This window comes from Zingiber officinale, chromosome 10A, assembly GCF_018446385.1.
Source record: "Zingiber officinale cultivar Zhangliang chromosome 10A, Zo_v1.1, whole genome shotgun sequence".
Taxonomy (NCBI): Eukaryota; Viridiplantae; Streptophyta; class Magnoliopsida; order Zingiberales; family Zingiberaceae; genus Zingiber; species Zingiber officinale.
In genome coordinates this window covers 86,078,829-86,098,867 of record NC_056004.1, presented here as the reverse complement: position 1 = coordinate 86,098,867, position 20,039 = coordinate 86,078,829, and the positions used below count along the sequence as shown (strand labels likewise).

The 20,039-nt window shown below is 34.0% G+C and overlaps 2 protein-coding genes across 2 annotated transcripts in view; both read right to left on the bottom strand.

Annotated features, from left to right (window-relative positions):
- Positions 1–16,229, bottom strand: part of LOC122026750 (isoamylase 3, chloroplastic-like) — a 33,346-nt gene extending 17,117 nt beyond the window's left edge. The window contains exons 1-4 of the mRNA XM_042585474.1: positions 16,032–16,229; positions 15,468–15,568; positions 14,902–14,953; positions 3,058–3,120 (exon numbers count right to left, since the gene is read on the bottom strand). Coding sequence (XP_042441408.1) covers positions 3,058–3,120; positions 14,902–14,953; positions 15,468–15,568; positions 16,032–16,229 — 414 coding nt within the window. The remainder of the gene's footprint in view (positions 1–3,057; positions 3,121–14,901; positions 14,954–15,467; positions 15,569–16,031) is intronic.
- A 1,701-nt stretch (positions 16,230–17,930) lies between these two features.
- The window catches only part of LOC122026749 (isoamylase 3, chloroplastic-like), a 53,990-nt gene continuing 51,881 nt past the window's right edge, over positions 17,931–20,039 (bottom strand). The window contains exon 16 of the mRNA XM_042585473.1: positions 17,931–18,026. Coding sequence (XP_042441407.1) covers positions 17,931–18,026 — 96 coding nt within the window. The remainder of the gene's footprint in view (positions 18,027–20,039) is intronic.

Sequence of the window (20,039 nt, the reverse complement as noted above, 5' to 3'; positions counted from 1 at the left end):
AAGCAATCAAGCAAAATAGTCAAGGATTCTAGCAGATGTTCCCGATCATGCAAGATAGTCAAAGAAACCATACTACATCATAAATTTTTAAAAAATTATCAAAACTACATGATCATTTTTCTCCTCAAATTTTGAATCTGAATAGATTAATAAACTCTAGGAGGCCATTAAAGTTCATGCTTCTAAAGTGATTAATCAAGCCAAAAATGACTAAACACACTGCTACATGGTCATTCTTTTTTTTTTTTTTTTGAATATGAATAGATAGCTACACTCTAAAGGTTATTAGAGTTCATCCATGCTTTTAAAGTGACCAAATGACTTAAAATGATTATGTTTTAGCCAAAATTGCTATACAACCATTTTCTCCTCAAATTTTAAATCTGAAAAAATAGATCCACTCTATGAGGCCATTGAAGTCCACCCATGTTCTCAAAGTGACTAAACAACTAAAAAGATGGTCTTATAGAAATTTTGGCCAACATTGCTACATGACCATTTTTGAGTTTTACTTTTTAATTTGATTAAATAGATGCACTCTACAAGCGTATTAAAGTTCACTCATGCTTTTAAAGTGATCAAATAGCTCAAAAAATAGTCTTATCAAAAGTGTTACATAGTCATTTTCTCCTTAAATTCTGAATCTCAACATTAGAGCCCACCTATATTTCAAAGTGGCTAAAATTGCTACAAGAGCATTTTCTTCTTAATTTTTTAATCTAAATAAATAGATACAATTTAGAAGGCCATTGAAGTTCATTTATATTTTTAAAGTAATCAAACCACTAAAAAATGGTAGTTTTGTCCAAAATCTACTATATAACCATTTTTCCTCAAATTTGAATATGACTAGATAGATGCACTCTAGAAGTACATTAGAGTTCACCCGTGTTCTCCCATTTCATGTGTGGGTGGGATAGTTGACTTGATTGGACCCAACCTCCCAACACATGAATTGATTACATACACATATATCGACAGTGGTATTCAAATGCATGACGTCCTTACTCTATATCATATTAAAGTTTATTGGCTAACCATTTATTCCTAAATCTCAAGTTATTAGGAAAGAGGCCAATTTATATATTTACATTATTATCAATAAGTGCTAGGCAACCAACATTAGTGGCCAAGAATTCCTTGATCAATTGATACTCCATCGTTAGTAGGCATGAGAGCCAAAGCTTGAGCACTCGCCTGATGTTGAAAAGGAGGTTATGGCGGTAGAGACCATCAAACCAGAAGGAATTTGAGCCATCAGAGTGTAATAAGGAAAAAGGTGGAGAAGCACACTCATGGATATTGAGAGGAAATCATGATCATATTTTCACATTTAAGTTTCTGAAGTTTGAACGACCATCTTTTATAAGTTTGAAGCCTAAGATGTCCTAGAGACTTGGATTTGACGAGGAGCAGGGTCAAACACTAAATAATATGAGTGTGTATCTATAGTCAACTTATATGATCATCAATATTCTTGCACTTACCAAGTACTGTCTCAGTTCACAAATCCTGAATGGAAACAGAATTAGCAATAGGGTTTTGGAAACAAATTTAACTTAGTGAATTTACTAAGTAAATTCACAGAAAGAATTTAGGTACATTGAGAACCAAAGAAAGTGGTAAAGATTATGTAGGAGTAACCTGATCAATATCTTGTACAAATGAGTGACTCATCTCCTACTGCAGCACTGATAGGATGAGATGCAAGTTTGATCCCCAAACTAAAAGGAGATATTACGTGACTCATGCAGACAATAGAATCACCTTTATAAGACCAAGGATGATGCTCACTAAGAAGATGACATATCTAAGTAGCTTCCCATTAAAAGAAATGTCAATACCCAACTGGTGTTTGAATAGGAGATTAGCATGGATCTTTTGCTTAGATCGCCATCCTATATGATTGGAAACACTAAACAAGGAAAGAATTCAGATATGTGAAGCAGCAGCAGCAGCAGCAGATTCTGGCCTTCTATAGAAAGAGCTCGCATAATTGTAACAATAGATCTGATTGTGATCTAAAAGGGTAGCTTGGTGCATGAAACTCCTGCCAATGTAGGATCTCAGGAAAAGGTCAGACCACATTGGGTCTACTCATTCAAGAGGTTGTGATTTGAAGTAGAAAAAATAAATCCTTAAGAATGAGTCTTGAAAATCTGGAAACTAACAAAAGAACAGCACAAATAAAATCTGGTGAAACTGAGCTGCAGGAACAAATCTCACTGAACTGAAGAACAATTAGAGAATACCATTTATTGTCATTTTACAACCCTAAGCTTTGTATGTCAGTATCAAATCCTATTATATTTAAAATTAAGTCGTCAAAAACTAACAAAATATTGGATAGAGTGCAAATGGCAAAAAAAAAAAAAAAAAAGCAAAAAAAGAGTAATAGGTGCTTGGTTTATCCTCACAAATTCTTCAAGCAGAAAGAAATTGAAGTGTCATTGTTAACCTTATATATGTGGTAAGATGAAACCCCATCATCTTAACGTCCAAGATGAATCTAGGTCAGCTCCAATTAGGTTTCAAGGAGGATCAGTGCATATTGATAGCAGCACTAACAAGATAAGTCAAATGTAAGCATCAGCATCAATGATACCCACCCATTTAGAATCTTAAAATATTTACATAATGATTTGAGATAGCAGATAATTCATCATTCGTTAAAGTGATGCAGCCAGCAATTGAGAGAATGTGTTTTATCTTCCTGTTAAAGGGTTTCAAGTCCAAATGATGTGATTGTTTTATTCAGCAGAAGTAACCCAAGAAAAGCTGCTCATGAGGGATTCTACCTAACATCACTTACTGTCTCAGCAGTAACCCTCTGTAATATTCTGTTTTAGTAATATATTTACCTTCTCCAAAAAACAAAGTAACTCTCCTATCTCTCATAATTGATCACTAGTAGTATTTCTGGATTAACAAGTAATATGATGACCATGAATATCTTGCATCACAGATATTCAGTAGTCAATATGAACGAGAGAAAATTGGTGTGAAAAATAAACATTTTAAGAATCAAGCTTTGTAATAGAAAGACAAAAGATGCACCTGATACAAATCTGCAGACCCAGATACACGAGTTGCAAAGCTACCTTTCATACTGCAATCACCCTGAGAAGCATTGAACACATCAAGAAAACTAACAAGGAGATAAGCTCTAACCTGGATAAGAAAAAAAAGCATTTTTCTTAAGTTATAATGCAAAGTGAGCAGAGTCAGGTCTGATCAAAATCCAGGAAATGTATAAGTTATCACATTATATATTCTGTTGCTTCAAAGAAAATAAAGAAATTCTCCTACATAAAACTTAAAAGAAAATTAAACATCCATAGTGCCTGGTATTTTAATTATTCACAATAATGGACAGTATGCACACGCTTAATAGCACTTTCTAATTAATTCTATAAGAATCAACATTTTGACTATAAACTGAACAAAGTGTAGGGTTAAATGTGTCAGCATATATCAAGCCTTAATTAATATTATAGCCATAAATATATTATAGCTGCAACTTTCTTATTAATTTTATTGTAATTAGTAGTATAGCTGCAACTTCCTTAGATAGATGTAATTACTAGAAATCAGCCTTGATTTATGACTGAAAATCAAGCCCGGTAAATCTCTAACATGTTCTATATAATGAGAAGAACTCTCATTGTGAGGGTATTCAATCCAATTGACATAGTATCAAACCATAATTCAGAATTTTAGAGCATCAATAAGTGAAGTATGGCACAAACGTTTAGGTCATCCTAATTCTGTTGTCTTATCTCACTTACTAAATTCTAGTTTGTTGGACAATAAAGATCAATTTTCTTCTCATCTTTCTTTTGATTGCTCTGCATATAAATTGGGTAAAAGTAAGTCTTTCTTTTCATTCTTATGGTAGTCATGCAAAAAGCTATTTTGATATGATTCTAGTGTTGAAAATTTCGTTTCGTGCCGGGCGGAACGGGCGAAACTTACCGTTCCGCCCGTGCACCAAAACCGGCACCAGTATACCTACCATTTCGTGTGATGTCATCACGTGCACGCGACAGAGGAATCACGTGTGCTCGTCGTTGCGCGACAATCAGGCATGCTCGTCGCGCGACAAAAGACTTGTCGCGATTCCATCGCGGCCGGTGCCAGAGGAGTCGCGGGACTCCTCCAGCGGCGGCAGAGGAGTCGTGGGACTCCGACGGCCCCGGAGGAGTCGCAGGACTCCTCCAGCGGCGTCGGAGGAGTCGCGCGACTCGTCCGACAGCCCCGGAGGAGTCCTGCGACTCCTCCGGTGGCGCCGGAGCGCCCCTCACGACTCTCCGGTGCCGCCGGAGGAGCGTGCAGCGAAAAATCGAATTTAGATTTTAAAAATTAAATATTTTGATTTAATTAATTCAAACATTTCCTAAGACAAGTGTGATATTCCGAAGAGGCTTTTATAAAGCCTAATTAGATTATCCTAATAAAATATAAATATATTTAAATTTTTTTTAAAATAAATTTTATTAATTAATATTCTAAAAATTAATTTTACTAATTTAAATTTTATTTAAAAATTTTAATAATATTCTAAAAAAATAAAAAATTCTAATAAATGAGATTAATATTTTGATATTTTTTAATTATTTTATTTTTTTCAGTTTTACTATTTAATTAATATTTTAATTTTTTTAACCATTTTAAATATATATTATTTAAAATAATAATTAATTTAAATAAATAAATAGTTAATTTATACAATTATTATACCAAACGTAGTATTTTTTAATTAATTTATATACTTATTATAGAAAAAATATAGAATCAATTTAAAATTTAGATCCATGAATATTAGGATGTTTAGCTTTTTTACTTTTAAAATTCTTATTTCCTGACCATATAAAACATATATTTTTATCTTAGAATGTCTCTACTAATTTGCTTAGGAAATATTATATGTCCTTTATTTAAAAATTTTCGATAAAGGTCTATTAAATTTATGATCCATAATAAAACACTTATAATCTTCTACCCCTATGATCATTCTAAATTGAGATAGTTGAATTATTATTATTAGAAAATTATTTCAAATTTAAATTAAAAAATATCGAAACCTTGTCGACACGACACGATACGATACCGAAACCGTATCATTCCAGTCTGAGACCGAAACCTCGGCACGGGTCGAGATTTTAAACCTTGTATGATTCATAGTCATATGTCAGGTATTACTCCTGTCATATCTCATGCCAATTACAAATATTGTCACATTCATTGATGATTACAGTAAATAACTAGATTTATTTTCTTCAAAACATTTGTAGCCTATATTGAGACCCAAGTTTCTACAAAAATCAAAGTGTTAAGGTCAGATTCTCGTGGCAAATATATGTCTCATGAATTTCATGATTTTCTCCAACAAAAAGGCATTATTTTCGAACACTCTTGTCCTTATACATCTCAGCAAAATGATGTTGCTAAACGTAAGAACCGACATCTATTAGATGTTGTTCGAACTTTATTGCTTGAATCTAATTCAGGGTTGAGGCCTTATCTACAACAATTTATTTAATTAATCGCTTGCCTTCATGTGCCTTAAACTTTGAATCTTAATATTTTCATTTTTTCCATAAGCATCTTAACTATCTTGTCATGCATACTTTTGGTTGTGTTTGCTTTGTTAATTTGCCACCTCATGAACGCTATAAACTTTTTGCTCAATTTGTTAAATGTGCATTTATGGACTATAGTATTTCACACAAGGGTTATGTTTGCTATGATCCATGTTCTACTAGGTTTTGTATTTCTTGTCATGTTGTTTTCTTTGAAAATCAATATTTCTTTTTTACTCATGTTGAGTCTCCGGCAGAGCCATCTATCCTTCCTAATTTTAAAGAGGTACCTAATACTTTTGATCGACTCAAGCCGGGCCTTGTGTATCAACGGCAACGTCCAACTTTCTAGCTTTCTGAGCTTGACCCAACATCTAAGCCTATTCAACCTGCTTCTTCCACAGACAATCGACTCTCAAATGTTATTCCATGGCGCTCTTCCAAAATCACCCATCCACCTGATTGGTACAGATTTTCTACTACTTTGTCCACTGTTCCTATTTTGGTATTTTGGTATTCATCTAGCCACAGAGAGGTTACGTATTGTGAATTATGGATCTTTACTTGAAGCGGTATCAAAGAAGGTGGCGTCTTAACCAAAGCATATATTATCATACACCGGAAGATTGGAGTTAGTAAGATCGGCGTTAAAAGGTGTAGAGTATTATTGGCTATCTATACTTCTACTATAAAGTGGTGTAATTGACAAATTATATGGTCTTTGCCGGCCATTTATGTGGCCCACCAACATCCACTGATCTCTTGGGCGACAATATGCCTACCGAAAGATGAAGGTGGCTATGGGCTTCGGGATCTACGTGCTTAGAACAATGCATTATTGTGTCTGAGGCTATGGAACATCAAAAGACAAACTCGTTATGGGTAAGATGGGTGCAACACCATTATGATGCAGATTTTTAGCAATGGCGCGGTAAGGCATTAGATTCTCCATTGATAAAGAGGTTATCACAGATTAGAGATGCTTTATTGCAAAGATTGGGGAGCCAAGGTGTTGTGAACATTGATTTAATTGATTGGTTTGCAACGGAAAATAAAGGGGTGGCTAATGCGTACAAATTGTTTAGACCGTGCACGGCGAAGGTGTTGTGGGCACTGGTTGTGTGGAGGACTGGATTGATGCCTAAGCATTGGTTTACTTGGTGGTTACTTGCTCATGGACGATTGAGGACGACAGACACAATGACTTATGAGGCGTACAAAATATGTTCCTTATGCAAACAACAAGACGAGTCCAAGGGCCACATCTATTTTGCTACTTGATCACAAGGGAGTTGTGGGATAAGGTGAGGTGTTGGTTGGGATTTCAACATCAAATCAATTTTGTTCAGTGGCTATTCGAGGCCTTTCAAAGGTGGAATCGAGACAATGGTACGAAGGTGTTGACAGTATTAAAGAATATTCTGATTTGATTTGATAGATTAGGAAAGTTACATAGAAGGAAAAGAGACGTCAATTTATGCTTGAGAGAGATTTTTATTTTCCTTTTGTTTGCGATCTTCCTTTTCTAGTGTCTTCTAGATCCTCCCACCTTAGTTAGACTCTTTGTAAATTATGTAGTTAATGAAAAATATGTATGTTCTTTTTCTCTTCATACAATTCGACATGGTATCAGAGCAATGGAGTGTAAGGATGAATTTTAAGGCAGACATGGTTGGCCCTATCTCAACATCTTCGAATGTTGGAGTGAGGTGATGCCTTTGGAGGCAAATGCTCAACCGATGGCTGGTTTTCTTCCTGACAACTCTACTGGCTCTTTCCAGATTACCCTTTATAAACTGAATGGAAAAAATTACCTTGAGTAGTCTCAGACAGTGCGATTGGAAATAAACGATAAAGGAAAACTTGGATGTCTGAATGGTGAAATCAAACCCCCAACCACAAATGATCTAAGATTCGAGCAGTAACGGTCTCAAAATTTTATGGTCCCTGCTTGGTTAATCAACTTTATGGATCCTATGATTGGAAAGCCATTTATATTTCTACCCACAGCTTGAGATGTGTGGGAAGCTATTAAAGAAGCTTATTCAGATTTGGACAATCATTCTCAATTGTTCGAATTGAATGTCCGACTGTGGAAAATGGAGCAAGGAGATCCTGAAGTAACAACTTATTATAATGAGATGATGATTGTTTGGTAGGAGTTGAATCTGTCTGAAGAAGATTGGCAAAATCCAAGCAATAGTGCTCGCTATAAGAAGATAGAAAGAGGCCGAGTATTTGTGTTTCTAGCTGGTTTGAACAAAGAACTTGATGAGGTTTGAGGGTGTATATTGGGACGAAAACACTTTCCCCCTCTGAGAGAAGTTTTTTCAAAAGTACATAGAGAAGAAGCAAGAAGACATGTGATGCTAAAAAATGTTCTTGAATCAAAACCAGAAATGGAGGGGTCTGCTCTTGCAGTTCATCGTGCAGAATTTGAAGGAAATAGACAAGGAAAGCAAAGGCCTTGGTGTGACTATTGCAGAAAACCGTGGCACACTCGTGAAAACTGTTGGAAGCTACATGGAAAACCAACAAATGGGAACAGAAAACAAGGCATCGATAACAAGTTAGGAGGAGAAAGTCGTGCCCTTCATGTGAACCATTCAGATCCAAAGCAGCAATCTTCCTCATAATCTTTTCCCTTCAGTGAGGAGCAAATGGAGCACTTACAAAAACTATTCCAATCCCAATCCTTAGAAAATTCTAACTCTTCATGTGCCCTTGATGAGTTCCCGTCGGTACCACTACATGTACCAAATCTAATGGCTTCTGGAGCTTATTCAGGTGTCACTGATCATATGACTGGTATTTTGCAATATTTCTCTTCATATACACCAAGTGCAGGGAATAAAAAGGTCAAAATTTTAGATGGATCCTTTGCTACTATTGCAGGAAAAGGACTAGTACCAATTTCTCAAACTATAACATTGGAAGATCTACATGTTCCTACCCTTTCATACAATCTTCTATCCATCAGTAAATTCACCCATGATCATAATTGTAGAATTAATTTTTGTTCCTCACGTGAATTTCAGGATTTAACCTCGAGGAAGATGATTAGGGATGCTAAATAGAATGGTGGGCTTTACCTCCTTAATGAAGGGTCAATTATTGGAAGGCAAGTCAATAAAACTTGTTTCAGTTCTATTTCTGTTCCAAACAATGGTGAAATTTTGTTATGGCATTATAGATTGAGGCATCCTAGTTTTCAATATTTAAAACTGTTGTTTCCCAAGCTATTTATAAATAAAGAGCAGTTAGTTTTTCAATGTGAGTCATGTGAATTAGCAAAACATCATCGATCAGTTTTTCAATCCCAGCCATACAAAAAGTCAGCACCTTTTACTATGATTCACGGTGATATTTGGGGTCCTTCTAGAGTGACCACCCTTTCTAAAAAACGTTGGTATATTATACATTAGGGTCACATGGGTTTCTTTGCTAAAAGAAAAAACTGATGCTGCAATGATGTTTAAAATTTTGTATAACATGATTCAAACTCAATTTCAGACTCAGATTAAAATTTTTCAAAGTGATTATGGAACATAATTCTTTAACAATGTGTTAGGAAATTTTTTTGCTGAGAAAGGAATTGTGAACCAAAGTTCATGTAATTATACACCCCAACAAAATGGGGTTGCCGAAAGAAAAAATAAACATCTCCTTAAAGTTGCTAGAGTCTTGAGTTTTACAACTAAGGTCCCTAAGTATCTTCGGGGGGAAGCAATTCTGATAGCAACCTATTTGATTAATCGAATGCCAACCCGAAATTTGGCATTTAGAACTCCAATCCAGGTCTTCACCAAATGATTTCCCAATTTTCGGTTAGTGACAAACATCCCTTTGAAAATCTTTGGAAGTGTTGCATTTGCTCATAATTTTGGTCCTAGAAAGTCAAAACTTGATCCAAAACTACGTAAATGCATATTTGTGGGATACCCCACCAATCAAAAGGTTTACAAATGCTTTGATCCAGTTTCAAAAAAGATATTTGTCTCTATGGATCCACCTTCCTTGAAGGAACTTCATACCAAAACTCTCATCTTAAAGGCGAGAACAAAACTAATTTAGATGAATGTGTTGATAAATCTGACTTAACCTTTGCATTTGTTCCTAATGATGCCTAATCACTAAAAATAAAAGAGGTAGAAAATGTGAAAAATATTGTATCTACCGACAAACAAAAACACCTTGTGATAATGCCATCTCAAAATGAACAAGTTGAAACAACAGAAATGGATGTGAAACGATCTAAAGGTCTTGTCTATTCAAAGAAAAAGGAAGGCTCTAGTCCCCAGCGTCCTCAAGAATCCAATCAGAGGTTCAATCATGAAATTCATGATTCACAAGGCCTTGATCTTCCAGGTAATTCTGAGTCTAACTCTTCTAGTTAATTAGATCTACCCATTGCTCTTAGAAAAGGTATTAGATCTTGTACAAAATATTCACGGTCAAATTTTGTCTTATGAAAATATTTCAGCTTCCTATTGTACATTTATTTCATAATTGTCTAGTGTATTCATTCCTAACAGCATCCAGGAAGCCCTGAATGTTTCTGAGTGGAGAGAAGCTATTCTTGAAAAGATGATAGCTTTGGAGAAGAATTCTACTTGGGAGAAAGTGGACTTACCTAATGAAAAGACAGTTGTTGGTTGTACAACTCAGATGGATCCTTGGAGAGGTACAAGGCCCGCCTAGTAGCTAAAAGATTCACTCAGACTTATGGAGTAGACTCTTTGAGACTTTTTCTCCGGTTGCTAAGTTAAACACAGTACAAATACTTCTATCTATAGTTGCTAACCTTGATTGGTCATTAAATCAGCTAGATGTGAAGAATGCATTCTTAAATGGGAATCTAGAAGAGGAGATTGATATGGAACCCCCACCCGGATTCACTGAGAAATTTGGAAGAAATGTGTGCAAGCTGAGAAGGTCAATATATGGACTCAAACAGTCCCCAGAGCTTGGTTTGATAGGTTTACAAGGTTTGTTAAAGGTCAAGGATATACTCAAGGTCAATCTGATCATACTCTATTTACTAAAAGATCCACCAAGAACAATATCTCAATGTTGATTGTCAACGTAGACGACATAATATTGACCGGTGATGATGCCGAAGAAATGAGAAAATTGAAGCAAAGCTTAGCCAAAGAGTTCGAGATTAAAGACTTGGGTCATCTAAAATATTTTCTTGGAATGGAAGTTGAAAGAACCAAGAACGGCATTGTGGTTTCACAACGGAAGTATATTCTAGATATTTTAAAAGAAACTAGAATGAATGACAGCAAACCATCAGAAACTCCAATAGATGTTAATGTTAAGCTTGGAGAAGACAAACATAGAACTCATGTAGGAAGGTACCAAAGACTAATTGGAAGGTTGATTTACTTGTCACACACACGTCCTGATATTGCCTTTGCTTTGAGTATGGTGAGTCAATTTATGCACTCTCCATTTAAAGAGCACCTTGAAGCTGCATATCGAATTCTCCGATATTTGAAAGGGACTCCTTGAGGTGTATACTAATGTTGATTGAGCAGAATCAATCACTGATAGGAGGTCAACTTCAGGGTACTGTATATTTCTTTAGGGCAATTTAGTTTCTTGGAGAAGCAAGCAACAAAGTGTAGCTGCTAGTAGCAATGCTAAGGCAAAGTTTAGATCTATGGCTTAAGGTGTCTGTGAGGTTCTTTGGATTAAGAAGGTCCTAGGAGATCTTACTTAAGGCAATTAACCTTCCTATGAAGTTGTACTGTGATAACAAGGCAGTGATCATCATTGCTCAAAATCTAGTTCAACATGATAGAACAAAGCATGTTAAATTGACTGACACTTTATAAAGGAAAGACTCGATGAGGGAATAATTTGTACTCCATTTGTGCTAACTTCATAGCAAGTGGCAGATGTGTTGACCAGGGGCTTGTTGAAATAGGCATTTGAATTTCAAGTCAATAAGTTGGGCATGATAGATATCTTTGCACCAACTTGAGGGGGAGTGTTGACAATATTAAAGAATATTCGGATCTGATTTGATAGATTAGGGAAGTAACATAGAAAGATAGGAGAGGTCAATCTATGATTGAGAGAGATTTTTATTTTCTTTTTGTTTGTGATCTTCCTTTTCTAGTGTCTCCTGCATCCTCCTATTTTAGTTGGACTCTTTGTAAATTATGTAATTGATGAAAAATATTTATATTCTTTTTCTCTTCATACAATTCTACAAAAGGTGTGCTACTTGGAAGTCTCTTGCATGGTTTACCTCTTGTGGCAAGCACGGAACAAAAATCGGTTTGAAGGGGAAGCACCGTGTGTAGCAGGGTTGTTCCGGAAAATTCAGATTCACATGTTTCGATTTGTAGATGTTTAGAGTTGGTAGTTGTTATGATGTGTTTAAGTTGTGTGGTGTAGTATGTCTCCTTGTGTGGTTATGTTTGGCTGCAAGGGGTATGATGTTTTGTGGTTTTGTGGGTCATGTGATGTGTGTGGTGAATGATGTCTCCTTGTGTGGTTAGGTTTGCCGCAAGAGGTTATGATGGTTTGTGGGTTATGTGATGTCACCTTGCGTGGTTGTGCTAGCCCACAAAGGTTATGATGTTTATGTGGTTTGGTGGTCATGTCTCCTTGCGTGGATTGTTTGCCCGCAAGGTTTAGAGACACTTCTATTTTTTGTTGGTAGGCGTCTAAAGTCTATATTAGTTTAATCATTGGGATCTTTATATATATTTACCTTTCCAAAAAAAATAGCAATCTATTAACTAACTTTTGTTATATTGATTAAATTTCCTAAAGCGTGTATCCTACTAGCGAACAAAAATAAGGTAACAAAGTTTTTTTCCCATTTGAATTTCCTCCGTTTCCTTTGGCAGAAAAAAAGTAGGGAAGGGAAAAATAATATTTTCCAAATTTTCTCTATATTGTTTCTATCCAATTTGACTAGAAACCTTAGTTTTCACATGGCATCAAGCTTAAATCCAAGCTTAATTATATATATATTTAAGAATCTAATTTTGATTTATGATTTTATTTTTTTAGTTTGAAGAATAAAGTTTCCATAAAAGGAAAGAATTGGGTGGAATATATTCCACAATCTTTTTTCCTGCAATTTTTTCTACCGTTTTTCTTTTTTCTAACTGTTTTCTTCAGTTTTCTACATAGAAGAGAAATAGTTAGGGAAAGAAAATAGCTAGAAGAAAAAAATTGGAGTAAAAAGGTATAAATTTCCTATTCCTTAGAGGGAAATAAAGATGGAGGGAAAGTTTGTTTAAAGAAATAAAAAAAAATTATCAAATTAAAAAAGATTTTTTCAAAAAAAGTTTTATTTTGACAGAAATTTCTAGTCAAACGTGTGCACTGTTCATTTGGGCAAAGCATCATACAAAGAACTCGAGCCATCTTCCTTCCACCCTTTGTCTGAAGGAAGGAGTTGTTAGATAAAGCTTCTCTCAGGTGCCTTTCCTTTGTTCACCCCTTCCACCATTAGAACCTGAGTCTTATCTCCCACTTTTCTTTGCACCTTTAATCAATTCAACTCATCCAAATCTAAAATCTATTAATGGTATTTAGATTTATATCATTCAACTTATTTGCTCATTTTATCATTTAACAAAATTGCATCTAATTCCATCCAAACATCTTTCTTACCAGCTCAAGCTTTAAGATAAGTAGTTGGCAATCAACATTATAACAGAGTAGGAGATCCAAGGTCTAACTTCTATATATTAAAAAATATTATTTCATCAATTTATATGTTGAAATCAATAAAATTCTATAAGTTCATCCACACATGAAGGGGGCAAATTAAGAACATTTACAAAGATTGGAATAATTTCTAACACCTCAAGCATTTAAATAATGGTTAGCCAATGAATTTCAACAAATAATATTCTTTATTTAATTTTTTATAGCAATCTCATGCATCTACATTAGAATTTTCATCTTTGCTACGTTAAGTAAAGCTTTATATGCATGCTTAATTAACCCACCACTCCCTCTAAAACCAAATCAAGATGCCAGTTTTAGATCCAAATATTACTTTAAAAAAAAATCCAGATATTTTTCTTGCATGTCCTTTTCCCTTATTATGCTCCCTCAACCACACTGACATATCATTAGCTTCTTCAAAAACAACAAAACCACAAATGTTTTTCTTTTCAATTTGATTTAAGATGCACCAGAACAACATGGAATTCACTGCACATATGAAACCTAGTTTCTAAATTCTGAGATAACATTATTATAACCATGATTTAAAATCTCGTACTGTATCGACTGGTATGAGCGAAACTATTGTTCCGCCGCTTGACTTGCATGACGCCGACACCAACACGCCTCGGCCTTGCGGACGCCTTGCGTGAGGCCCCGATGTTGCGTAGATGCCTCGCACAAGGCCCTGCGAACGCCTAACGCGAGACAATGACGGTTGCATGAGGCTGAGTTTTTTATTTCAATTTAATAAAATCATCTTTATTTCTTTTAACCATTAATTTTTTTAAGCCGTTGAGTTTTTTTTTCAATTTTAATTTTTTTAACTGATAATTTTTTTAATAGTTAATTCTTTCCCATCTTAATTCTTTCTCCTTCTTCCCCATATTTTAATTTTTTTTATTTCTTTCATCCTCTAACACATGAAAAAAAAATCCTTTTTAATTTTTTTCTTATTCCTTTCCGCCTTAAATACATAGGAAAAAAATTTCTCCTTAAAATGATTAAAATAAATTAAATTTAATTTAAACGTATTTGATCCTAAACATTATGTCTAGACTTTAGTTAATTATAAATTAATTTTTACTCAATCTTAATTTTTTAAAATATTAATTTAACCTAATAGTAAGTATTTATACTAATCAAATATAATAATAATATTTTTTAATTAATATGTTTTATATTTAAAAAGTACCGAAATCATATCGGCTCAGCACAACACGATACCAAAACCATATCATTTCGGTCATAAACCAAAATTCTGATACGGCTCGAAATTTTAAACCATGATTATAACATAAAAATAGGCCAATATGATGGTAGGGAAACGAAATAGAATATGTTATTTTAGTATATTTAGAATAATAAAATGATGTGAAATGGTAGTTAAGGAATATAAACTGAAAAGAACATCCACTTTCTTTTCATTCCCTTTGAATGGTATGTATGAGAGGAAATGAACATTTGAAATGAAATGATCTTTACTAAATTTTAGTTTTATTGGGCAGTGAACACATTTCATTGCTACTCCCAAATTCTCATTCCAATATCCTCCCTAAAATTATTTTGCCTCAGAGTAGAGAACAGTATCAAAGAACTAATATTAAAGTATTACCTTTATGAACTTACGAATATCATCGCGGTACCTTCCATTCCATTCTGCCCACCTAGTAGACATAGCAAAATATATGTTAAATGGTATTTATAAAATCCCTGTATTTTTTAATATGTTTTCAAATAAAGTATTATAAATCATGATAAAAGAGTATTAATATTATAAATAATTAAAGAGAACATAAATATCACAAGTATGTCAAGTAATAATTTCATGTTTCAAGTTCTATAACAAGGTAATTTTAAGATATTAAATGACTGAGTTCTAGAAATTGAACTTAAGCAGTAACAAGCAGTAACAACATAATAGAAATCAATAAATACAAGATTTCTTGTACTATAAAATTGATTGAAATCGTTATGGAGTATGAACAATAAGCCATACCCAAAAGAACCCAAAAGTTTATGGTTCAATTTTTTGATAAGAATGCACATTATAGAAGGAACCACGAGGCAAATGACAAGGAACAAAGCTGCATAGAAGGTAATTAATAGACATGGAATTTTTTGCAGAAACCCATAAGAAACTATTTTAAAAAAAAACAACAAAAATAGAATGATTGTTACCGGTCCCAATTTGGAAACTTTCCCACTAGATAAAGTCCACCACAGTCCCATGGTTCAGCAATTATTTTACACCGTGACAGTACATCATCTTTAGCTATTGCCTGCATACAAACCACAATCAGGATGGAATAAAGTCCTCAATTTTTTTTTTTAGCTGAGCCCCTATCATCTTAAGCTGTCAAATTTCCACTAAAAAAAAAAACTGTAACTGACAAAACATGAAATACTCAAGATGGACTACTCTGTAATCAAGAATCCAAGCTTTATAAACACTGGAAAAAAAGAACATAACACAGCCAGAATGCATAATGATCAAACACACTAGATCAAAGTACCCAAGCTAACAGGTCACAAGGAAATATTGACAAACTCATAACTGATTAAATTTTTTTATTACTTTGACATTGTTATCGACTCATTTGTAAATATGTGAAGTCAAAATGGTGAACTTGTAATATTCTCTATCTTAGTAACAATGATATATACGTATAGGGAACAATGTGGGATTGTGCAAGGAATATTCATCTTGTTGTGTGGGTAATTGAACCCAGCCTATCCTTGTACATCCATTGTATGTGTTCCAGCGACAAGGTATGCAAGTCCTTCAGTGTGCGCCCTTCTGTGACGAGGTAACAAAGAAACCAAGTTCACGTGATGCCTACATGAATGTCCTTCTGCATGTTTTCCACTCATCTCCCACGACTCATCCTTCCATGCATGCATTCTCTCCGCATGTAGGGAGACTATTGTCCAGGGTGCCATTCTCCTGAAAATGAGTCTTTGTTAAGTTTTACAGAGTCAATCCAAACCAAGTTAGGCTACCAATGTATTCCACCATCAACAACTATGCCCTTTTTCAACTTCATCCAAGTTGAAAACATTTAGAGAGCTTTGAGCATATTAAAGATGGAAAACTTAGAGCTTTGAGCAAAAAAATACTTCCCTAGCTTCGAGAAGAATTTTACTTATATTATCCCCATTATACAAGTTGATTTTTAGCCCTTAAAATAGCTAAACTATCATATACAAATTTGCAAAAGATAGTCTACAAATATATCCTAATTAATAAAAGATCTACAATCATAAAAGTTGTACAATGTATATAATTTATTGGCTCTAAATGGCCAGCTAATGCATAAAATCTGTTGGCTTTAAATGACCAGCTAATGCATAAACCTGTTGTCTTTAAATGATCAGGTAATGGATATAACTGGTGGTCTTAAATAGTAATCATTGACAGCTAATACATATAATCTATGGTTCAAATGACCAACTGATTCCTTTGACATCCCCTCAAATTGATTCTGGTAAATCCACAAGCATCAATTTGCTAACAAGGAATTTATGGCATTGATGTGTCATGAATTAGATGAAAATATCCCCGATATGTAGGGTAGTAGAGTAGTGGAGATATATGATAGAGTAATTACCTAACAATTATATGCCTCCTAGATAGAGTGGCAGTAAACTTTTATGTGTTTCGTGCAAGGTTTAAAATTTCGATCCGTGCCGAGGTTTCGGTCTTGGACCAGAACGATATGGTTTCGATACCGTATCATACCATTGCCGATATAGTTTTGGTATTTTTTAAATATAAAATATATTAATTAAAAAATAAAATATTTAACATAAATATTTAAAAATAAATAATGGAACAAATCTCACTGAACTGAAGAACAATTAGAGAATACCATTTATTGTCATTTTACAACCCTAAGCTTTGTATGTCAGTATCAAATCCTATTATATTTAAAATTAAGTCGTCAAAAACTAACAAAATATTGGATAGAGTGCAAATGGCAAAAAAAAAAAAAAAAAAGCAAAAAAAGAGTAATAGGTGCTTGGTTTATCCTCACAAATTCTTCAAGCAGAAAGAAATTGAAGTGTCATTGTTAACCTTATATATGTGGTAAGATGAAACCCCATCATCTTAACGTCCAAGATGAATCTAGGTCAGCTCCAATTAGGTTTCAAGGAGGATCAGTGCATATTGATAGCAGCACTAACAAGATAAGTCAAATGTAAGCATCAGCATCAATGATACCCACCCATTTAGAATCTTAAAATATTTACATAATGATTTGAGATAGCAGATAATTCATCATTCGTTAAAGTGATGCAGCCAGCAATTGAGAGAATGTGTTTTATCTTCCTGTTAAAGGGTTTCAAGTCCAAATGATGTGATTGTTTTATTCAGCAGAAGTAACCCAAGAAAAGCTGCTCATGAGGGATTCTACCTAACATCACTTACTGTCTCAGCAGTAACCCTCTGTAATATTCTGTTTTAGTAATATATTTACCTTCTCCAAAAAACAAAGTAACTCTCCTATCTCTCATAATTGATCACTAGTAGTATTTCTGGATTAACAAGTAATATGATGACCATGAATATCTTGCATCACAGATATTCAGTAGTCAATATGAACGAGAGAAAATTGGTGTGAAAAATAAACATTTTAAGAATCAAGCTTTGTAATAGAAAGACAAAAGATGCACCTGATACAAATCTGCAGACCCAGATACACGAGTTGCAAAGCTACCTTTCATACTGCAATCACCCTGAGAAGCATTGAACACATCAAGAAAACTAACAAGGAGATAAGCTCTAACCTGGATAAGAAAAAAAAGCATTTTTCTTAAGTTATAATGCAAAGTGAGCAGAGTCAGGTCTGATCAAAATCCAGGAAATGTATAAGTTATCACATTATATATTCTGTTGCTTCAAAGAAAATAAAGAAATTCTCCTACATAAAACTTAAAAGAAAATTAAACATCCATAGTGCCTGGTATTTTAATTATTCACAATAATGGACAGTATGCACACGCTTAATAGCACTTTCTAATTAATTCTATAAGAATCAACATTTTGACTATAAACTGAACAAAGTGTAGGGTTAAATGTGTCAGCATATATCAAGCCTTAATTAATATTATAGCCATAAATATATTATAGCTGCAACTTTCTTATTAATTTTATTGTAATTAGTAGTATAGCTGCAACTTCCTTAGATAGATGTAATTACTAGAAATCAGCCTTGATTTATGACTGAAAATCAAGCCCGGTAAATCTCTAACATGTTCTATATAATGAGAAGAACTCTCATTGTGAGGGTATTCAATCCAATTGACATAGTATCAAACCATAATTCAGAATTTTAGAGCATCAATAAGTGAAGTATGGCACAAACGTTTAGGTCATCCTAATTCTGTTGTCTTATCTCACTTACTAAATTCTAGTTTGTTGGACAATAAAGATCAATTTTCTTCTCATCTTTCTTTTGATTGCTCTGCATATAAATTGGGTAAAAGTAAGTCTTTCTTTTCATTCTTATGGTAGTCATGCAAAAAGCTATTTTGATATGATTCCAGTGTTGAAAATTTCGTTTCGTGCCGGGCGGAACGGGCGAAACTTACCGTTCCGCCCACGCACCAAAACCGGCACCAGTATACCTACCATTTCGTGTGATGTCATCACGTGCACGCGACAGAGGAATCATGTGTGCTCGTCGTTAGTCAGGCATGCTCGTCGCGGGACAAAAGGCCTGTCGCGATTCCATCGCGATCGGTGCCGGAGTCGCGGGACTCCTCCAGCGGCGGCAGAGGAGTCGTGGGACTCCGACGGCCCCGGAGGAGTCGCGGGACTCCTCCAGCGGTGTCAGAGGAGTCGCGCGACTCCTCCGACAGCCCCGGAGGAGTCCTGCAACTCCTCCGGTGGCACCGGAGCGTCCCTCGCGACTCTCCGGTGCCGCCGGAGGAGCGTGCAGCGAAAAATCGAATTTAGATTTTAAAAATTAAATATTTTGATTTAATTAATTCAAACATTTCCTAAGACAAGTGTGATATTCGAAGAGGCTTTATAAAGCCTAATTAGATTATCCTAATAAAATATAAATATATTTAAATTTTTTTAAAATAAATTTTATTAATTAATATTCTAAAAATTAATTTTACTAATTTAAATTTTATTTAAAAATTTTAATAATATTCTAAAAATAAAAATTCTAATAAATGAGATTAATATTTTGATATTTTTTAATTATTTTATTTTTTTCAGTTTTACTATTTAATTAATATTTTAATTTTTTTAACCATTTTAAATATATATTATTTAAAATAATAATTAATTTAAATAAATAAATAGTTAATTTATACAATTATTATACCTAAGCGTAGTATTTTTTAATTAATTTATATACTTATTATAGAAAAATATAGAATCAATTTAAAATTTAGATCCATGAATATTAGGATGTTTAGCTTTTTTACTTTTAAAATTCTTATTTCCTGACCATATAAAACATATATTTTTATCTTAGAATGTCTCTACTAATTTGCTTAGGAAATATTATATGTCCTTTATTTAAAAATTTTCGATAAAGGTCTGTTAAATTTATGATCCATAATAAAACACTTATAATCTTCTACCCCTATGATCATTCTAAATTGAGATAGTTGAATTATTATTATTAGAAAATTATTTCAAATTTAAATTAAAAAATACCGAAACCTTGTCGGCATGGCACGATACGATACCGAAACCGTATCATTCCGATCTGAGACCGAAACCTCGGC